Source organism: Vigna radiata, unplaced genomic scaffold (genome assembly GCF_000741045.1).
Source record: "Vigna radiata var. radiata cultivar VC1973A unplaced genomic scaffold, Vradiata_ver6 scaffold_275, whole genome shotgun sequence".
Taxonomy (NCBI): Eukaryota; Viridiplantae; Streptophyta; class Magnoliopsida; order Fabales; family Fabaceae; genus Vigna; species Vigna radiata.
In genome coordinates, this window is record NW_014543809.1 from 348,782 (window position 1) to 357,194 (window position 8,413).

Here is an 8,413-nt window from a genome sequence, read left to right on the forward strand (position 1 = left end):
TTACATAACTTTATTCCGCGATTTGGGCGTGAGGCTCCCATTTTCCGAGTTCCAGATGGGTGTCTTGAGAGAGTTTAACAGAATTTCTTTTGTTGCCTCCAAATCCCGAACACATTCTTTAATCACTTTTTCATCTTCTTCATTCAAATCTTCACAATCATCAATAAAAGCTCTTTCCAATGAAGATATATCACGTACCCTAGCCCTTTGCATCATACAGAGTTCATCCACAATGTTTACTTGAAAGCATGCTTTATCATCTGTAGGATGTGTCATTGCTTGAAACACATCAAAATCCACCTCGTCATCCTGCACTCTGACTTTAAGTTTACCATTCTCTACATCAATCACTATTCTGGCCGTCTTCACGAATGGTCTTCCAAGAATCAAAGGCGCATCGCCATTCTCCTCCATCTCCATTATCAAAAAATCCATTGGAAACAGAAATTTGTCCACCTTTACTATTACATCTTCAGCTACTCCATATGGATATTTGAGAGATCTATCCGCCAATTGAAGAGTCATCCGTGTTGGTTTGAGTTCCAATCCTTTAATTCTTTTGAACATTGAGAGTGCCATTAAATTAATGTTAGCTCCCATATCAATCAAAGCCTTTCCAACTTCTAACTCCCCTATGGTACATGGAATGGTAAAACTTCCTGGATCTTGCAACTTAGGAGGTAACATCCTCTGTATGACTGCACTGCAATTTCCTTGCACTTCAACAGTTTCCTTCTCAATATACTTTCTTTTCTTCATGAGAAGTTCTTTTAAAAATTTCGCATATGATGGCATTTGTTGAAGTGCCTCAAAAAATGGTATGGTGATTTCCAACTTCTTAAAGATCTCCATGAAGCGCTCAAACTGCTTTTCTTTCTCCTTCCTTGAATATGTCTTTGGGTAAGGTAAAGGTTTTTCATACTCTCTTTCTTTTAATTTTTCAACCTCTTCTTTCTGAACCTCTCCCTCATCTCTCAATTTTCTATTCATCACAATCTCTTTTTTCAACTTTTCTCTCCTCTAATACTCTTCCACTCCTAGTAACAACAGTCTCACATGCTTCTCTTGCATCACTTGTTTCATTCATCTCGCAACCACGCTCCTCCAGGCGATTAACATAGAATATACTGTTATTCACAACTCGCTGAAAAATCTCTTCAGAATCTGCATTCTTCTGAACTGGCATGACTTATGGCTGCTTTGGAATTCTTGAAGCTTCTCTAATTTCCTGCGACAATGTAGAAAATTTTTGCATAATTATCTCTAACTGTCGAGTGATCATCTTATTTTGCTCTATCATTAAATTATGATAATGTAACAATGAAGTTTTCTGTCGTTGGATAGAATCAATACTTTCACTATTCATCTCCTCATTATTTGCCGCCATAATCTCAATTAGCTCCTAAGCTTCTTCAGCAGTCTTGATCTGAATATTTCCTCAAGCTGTAACATTCAGCATAAGCTTAGACTGCATTCCAAGACCCCCCAGGAATGTGAGAACCAAAGTAGTCTTGTCAAACCCATGAACAGGCGATTTTCTTAGCAAACTTTTGAACTGGTCCCAAGCTTGTCCAAGAGTCTCCATCATCCCTTGTCTAAAAGAAGAAATCTCCAGCTTTCCTTGAGTGATTTTCGACTGTGGGAAATATTTGTTTAAAAATTTGGATGCCACAGTCTCCCAAGTAGTGAAAGTTCCTTCTGGAAAGGAGTTTAGCCATAGCTTAGCATTGTCTCCCAGTAAAAAAGGAAACAAGCTAAGTTTTACCCGGTCATCAGATACGCCAGTCATCTTTACAATGCTGCAAATTTCATTAAATGTTGTCAAATAAACCTAAGGATTCTCATTCGACAACCCATGAAATTGGTTGCTTTGTACCAGATGAATCAATGCAGGGTTCATCACCATATTTGTTGTATTGTCCCTTGGCATGGCAATGTGTTAAGCCCCTGGCAAGTGTAGCAGATCGTCATCAAGTAATATATAAATGGTAAGTCCGAGTATCGTCTCCCAAAGGACTCTTAGGCCATATCTTTTATGTAAATTGATCTTATAAGACTTGTAAAGAAATAAACTCGTGGTTGAATGCAAAGAACAAAAATAAACATGTAAATGCAAGTGATTCAATTGGCAAGGAAAAAATATGGATGAATGGAGTTGTTGAGGTTTACAATTTCATCTTATCCACTCTCTTATATCTATTTTTCTTATTAAATTCGCTTTATTATCTAATTGCCATGCAAACTTTCTTAGTCTACCCTAAACTGATCCCTCGGCGAAAAGAGCCTATTACTAGTTACTGGCTTACTATCCCTAGTCTCCCCAAGTAATTACCAATGCATTATAGCACAAAAGCAAAATACAATTGATCGTCCTACTCCTATCCCTAGGCATTATTGCTTAATCAAGGAATTTCCTATCAGTTCATGACTTCCTCGTACGTCCCCATATCGACAAAGGCAAATATAATCTTACCGAATGAGTTAAACGATAGAAGCATTAAGCATAGATAAGAAACCCAACAATTGATAATATAAGCATATGCAAGCATATGAATAAAACAAGAATTTCAATATAAGAGAATTTCAAAAGATTACATTGTTCCCCAAAAACAAAGGGTTTAGTTCACCATGGACCTGGTGAAACTAGATGGAATTAAATGAAAGAACGAAAGAGTAAACCCTAGATTTGATAAATTGGAGCCTAAGCATCCAAGAAACCTTCTCCAAGGAGTGTATAATAGCTCTAGACTTCTCTGCTTGCCAAAAGAATACTCTAAAGATCGCACTAGGGCTATTTATAACGCATAAAAGTAAGAGAATTTCAGCCCAAGCCCAACAGACAACCGCACAAGGTTTAATTTAACCGCTCAGCGGTTTCCCTCTAATTGCGCCACCGCTCAGCAGTCAATCTCACCGCTCAACGGTTTGTCTCTTAATCGCCTGGACGCTCAGCGTCACCGCTTGAGCGAGAGGCAGAGACTGCATCCTCGAGTCTGGCGCTCAGCGCTGGATTTTGACTCTGAGCGGTGCATTGTTTCTTCTTTTCTTCCTTTTTCTCCTTTCTTGAGTCTAAGTCCTTCCTACTTCACTTCCAACTTCAATTGTCATCAAAACCCTGCAAAACAATGCAAAACAAGCATAATATCTCTAAAAACAACTTTTGACTCTCATGTGACTCAACTAAGTCTTTTTACTTGATTCTAAGCTCATTCTAAGACATAAAGGATGTGCTTTGGTATCAAATTTAAGCATGAAAATAACAGTTTTTAGACCATTATCACAATGCTGTTAAAATGCAAGGTTGTTAAGCCCCTGGCAAGTGTACCAGATCGTTATCTAGTAATATATAAACAATAAGTTCGAGTATTGTCTCCCAAAGGAATCTTACGCCTTATCTTTCATGTAAATTGATCTTATAAAACTTGGAAAGAAATAAACTCGTGGTTGAATGCAAAGAACGAAAATAAACATGCAAATGTAAGTGATTCAATTGGCAAAGAAAAGATATGAATGAATGGAGTTGTTGGGGTTTACAATTTCATCTTATCCACTCTCTTATATCTATTTTTGTTATTAAATTCGCTTTATTATCTAATTGCCATGCAAACTTTCTTAACCTACCCTAAACCCAATCTCTTGGCGAAAAGAGCCTACTATTAATTACTAGTTTACAGTATCTAGTCTCCCTGAGTAATTAATAATGCATTAAAGTACAGAAGCAAAATACAATTGATCGTCCTACCCCTATCTCTAGGCAGTATTGCTTAATCAAGGAATTCCCTATCAGTTCATGACTTCCCCGTACGTCCCCGTATCGACAAAGGCAAATATCATCTTACCGAATGAGTTAAACGATAGAAGCATTAAGCATAGATAAGAAACCCAACAATTGATAATATAAGCATATGCAAGCATATGAATAAAATAAGAATTTCAATATAAGAGAGTTTCAAAAGATTACATTGTTCCTGATAACGGTCTAAAAACCGTTATTTTCATGCATAAATTTGATATAAAAACACACCCTTTGTAGCTTAGAATAAGCTTAGAATCAAGTAAAACACTTATAAGTTAAGTCACATGAGAGTCAAAAGCTGTTTTTAGAGATATTATGCTTATTTTGCATTATTTTGCAGGGTTTTGATGAATATTAAGGATGAAAGTGAAGGAGGAAGGTCATAGACTCAAGAAAAGAAGAAGAAAAAGGAAGAAAATAAGAGTTTATGGACCGCTCAGCGCCAAATTCCAAGGCTGAGCGTCCCAATGCGAGGAGAGCCACTACCTGGCGCCCAAGCGGTCACGCTGAGCGCCCAGAACGATTAAAGGCAAACCGCTCAGCGGTGGTAATTATATGACTGCTGACAGCTTGATTCAGAACTTGACTATTCAGGCTCAAGGAAATACGTTTAAGTTTCCAGTCTATATTCTTCCTATTTCAAGGGCTGATCTTATATTGGGTGCTAGTTGGTTGAAGACTATGGGACCTCACGTGGCTGATTATGCAACATTGACTCTGAAGTTTTTCTATAATGCTAAATTTGTTACATTACAAGGTGAGGTAGAGCATATTCAGTGTAGGCTCATTTACATCATATTCGTAGAATGGTTACTACTCATTCTATAGCTGAGGTGTATGCAATGAAGATGGTAGATTCCACTCCAACTCCCACGACTTTTCCAGAATTACCTATTGATATGGAACCTGACTTGGCTTTACTTTTGAGTAATTATGTGGATGTTTTTGATACACCGACATCTTTACCTCCATCGCGGGCACATGATCATTCCATTCCCTTATTGGAGGGTGTTGGACCTGTCAAAGTGAAATTGTATCGTTATCCTCACAGCCAAAAAGAAGAAATAGAAAAGTTAATAGCTGATATGCTCAGAGCAAGAATTATTCAACCGAGTAAGAGTCCTTTTTCCTCTCCCATCATCTTGGTTAAGAAGAAGGATGGTTCTTGGCGTGTATGTACTAATTATCGTGCTCTTAATGCTATCACTATCAAGGATAGTTTTCCCATTCCCACGGTGGATGAATTAATTGATGAGTTATTTGGTGCTTCCTTCTTTTCAAAGCTAGATTTACGTTCTGGTTACCATCAAGTTCTATTAAACCCTGAAGACAGACACAAGACTGCTTTTCGTATGCATCATGGACATTTCAAATGGTTGGTCATGCCTTTTGGCTTGACAAATGCTCTAGCCATATTTCAAGCTCTAGTGAATGTTGTTTTTAAAGATATACTGAGAAAGTTCGTTCTTGTTTTCTTTGATGACATTCTAATATATAGTTCTTCATGGAAGGATCATTTATTTCATTTGGAAGTGGTACTGCACCTTATCTAGCAAAATAAATTGTATGTGCATTTTTCGAAGTGTTCTTTCAGGGTTAAAGAAATTGAATATTTAGGTCATACTCTTTCTGGCCGTGGTGTAGCCATGGATACATCTAAGCTTGCCTCTATTAGAGATTGGCCTCAACCAAAGAATTTGAAGCAATTACGTGGCTTTCTTGGTTTATCAGGTTATTACCGTCATTTTGTGAAAGGATATGCTCACTTGGCTGCACCTTTGACAGATTTGTTAATAAAAGGATGCTTTTTGTTGGACCGACTCAACAGGTCAAGCTTTTTCCAATTTAAAAAGAGCTCTCATGACAGCTCCTGTTTTGGCTATTCCTAACTTTGACGAGCCATTTATCTTAGAAATCGATGCTTCGGGAATTGGAATTGGAGCAGTACTCAGTCAAGGAAATCACCCAATTGCATATTTCTCCAAGAAGTAATCTATGCGGATGCAGAAGCAGCCAACTTATACATGAGAGTTTTATGTCATTGTTAAGTCCCTGACAAGTGTACCAGATCGTTATCAAGTAATATAAAATGGGTAAGTCCGAGTATCGTTTTCCCAAAGGACTCTTTAGGCCTTAACTTTCATGTAAATTAATCGTATAAGACTAATAAGGAAATAAACTTGTGGTTTGAATGCAAAAACGAAAATAAACATGCAAATGCAATTGATTCAGTTGGCAAGAAAAAGATAAGGATGAATGGAGTTGTTGGGTTTACAATTTCATCTTATCCACTCTCTTTATCTACTCTTCTTATTAAATTCTCTTTATTATCTAATTGTCATGCAAACTTTCTTAGTCTACCGTAAACCCGATCCCTCGACGAGAAGAGCCTATTACTAATTACTGGCTTACTATCCCTAGCCTCCCCTAGTAATTACCAATGCATGTATCATAGAAGCAAAATACAATTGATCGTCCTACCCCTATCCCTAGGTGGTATTGCTTAATTAAGGAATTCCCTATCAGTTCATGACTTCCCCCTACGTCCCCGTATCGACAAAGACAAACATCTTTATATTGAATGAGTTAAACGATAAAAGCTTTGAGCATAGATAAGAAACCCAACAAGAGTTTCAAAAGATTACATTGTTCCCCAACAACAAAGGGTTTAGTTCACCATAGACAAGGTGAAACTAGATGGAATTAAATGAAAGAATGAAAAAATAAACCCTAGATATGATAAATTGGTGCCTAAGCATCCAAGAAACCGTCTCCAAGGAGTGTACAAGTGCTCTGGACGTCTCTTTTGCCAAAAGAATACTCTGAAAGTCGCACTGGGGTTATTTATAAAACAAAAAAGTAACAGAATTTCAGCCCAAGCTTAGCAGATAACCGCTCAGCGTCCAGTTTAACCGCTCAGCGGTTTGCCTCTTGTCGCGCCACCGCTCAGCGGTCAGTCTCACCGCTAAGCGGTTTGCCTTTAATCGCTCTGGACGCTCAGCTTCACCTCGTGGGTGCCAGATAGTGGCTCTCCCTCGAATCATGGCGCTCAGCGGTGGCTTTTAACGTTGAGCGGTGAATAAACTCTTCTTTTCTTCCTTTTTCTCCTTCTTTCTCAAGTCTAAGACCTTCCTACTTCACTTACATCTTCAATTCTCATCAAAATCCTGCAAAACAATGCAAAACAAGCATAATATCTCTAAAAACAGCTTTTGACTCTCATGTGACTCAACTAAGTGTTTTTACTTGATTCTAAGCTCATTCTAAGCTACAAAGGGTGTGTTTTGAAATCAAATTTAAGCATGAAAATAACGGTTTTTAGATCGTTATCAGCCATCACTAAGGCTTTGGCAAAGTTTCATCATTACCTTCTTGGCCACAAATTTATTATTAAAACGGATCAACAAAGTCTTAAAGATCTTTTAGAACAACGGCTTCAAACTCCAGAGCAACAACAATGGTTGCCTAAATTTTTCGGTTTTGATTTTCAAATCCAATACAACAATGGTCGCTTATAAACTCATTTTACCGGATTCAGCCCGTATCCACTCGATTTTTCATATTTCTTTACTTAAGAGATTTGTTGGGAGTCCTTCACAGCAATACTTACCCTTGCCACTCACTACAACCGAGTTTGGTCCTTTTGTACAACCTTTCTTGGTTTTAGATGCCTCACTACAAAAAAAACTATTATCTAGTGGAGGTTATTTTGAGGAGGTTTTAAAAAACTCCCACAAATTAACATGATTGAAAAGGATTTTAATAAATTACTTAAGTGCTAATAATAGAGGGGGTTTAAATTCCTTTTAGAAGAGGTTTCCCATAAATTATAATTACTTTCTTTTTATCTTTTTCTTTTCTTAGATACTTTTCGTTTCCCTCTATGATTTTAGACTTTTTAAAACTCCCCCAAATCAAAACCTAAAAGAAATTTTACCCAGATCAAAATTTTGCTCCAGATCAAAATGCCAAACCCTAAGAATTGTTCAGTTCTGCAACCTCGACTTCCTCAGCCTACTTCATCTTTGCTGCCATGCCTTCTCAACGAGGCGAGTTTAGCCGATGAGATCGCCGACGATCGTTGCCTCTTTGGCTCCATCCCGAAATCTCCCGCCAATGTCACTGTCCTAATCCTTTTCTCCTTCCCGAGAGGGTGCGTGCTGCTGGCATCGACAAAGATGGTCGTTTCGATTGATCGGACCGGTATGGCACGTTGTTCCCCGAGGGTGCTTCGTCTCAGGTTTGCAAAAAAGGGGAAACGGTGTTTGAGCAAGAGGAGGAAGAGGCGAAGCCTATGGTGGAAGAGGCTTCGAGAATGGAAGTGAGTTCGAGAGGTGAGGGTTTGGGTCGTGATGCCATGAAAGGGTTTGTTTCGCTTGTGATGGCGAGGATCAAATCCGATGACTATGCAGAGTATTTGAGAACGTGCACCAAACAGTCTTGTCTCAGGATCCTAATAACACTCTTCTTCTTTCCAACTATGCCCAGTTCCTCTACCTCGTTGCACACGATTATGACAGGTTCGAACCTATTAACTTTTTTTTACTGTGTTCATCTTACTTTTACTGATTCATAATATTGTTTTATGAGAATATTTCATTGTTAAGCCATCACCGT

The 8,413-nt window shown here is 38.1% G+C and overlaps 1 protein-coding gene across 1 annotated transcript; it reads right to left on the reverse strand.

Annotated features, from left to right (window-relative positions):
- LOC106754872 lies at nt 1-687 on the reverse strand. Its single transcript, XM_014636941.1, has one exon. It carries the CDS (start codon nt 685-687, stop codon nt 1-3), a length of 687 nt encoding a protein of 228 aa, XP_014492427.1.
- Between the last annotated feature and the right edge of the window lie 7,726 nt (nt 688-8,413).

Excerpts from the sequence above, each read along its gene's own strand:
- LOC106754872 (XM_014636941.1), bottom strand. The coding sequence starts at position 687 with ATGTTACCTCCTAAGTTGCAAGATCCAGGAAGTTTTACCATTCCATGT.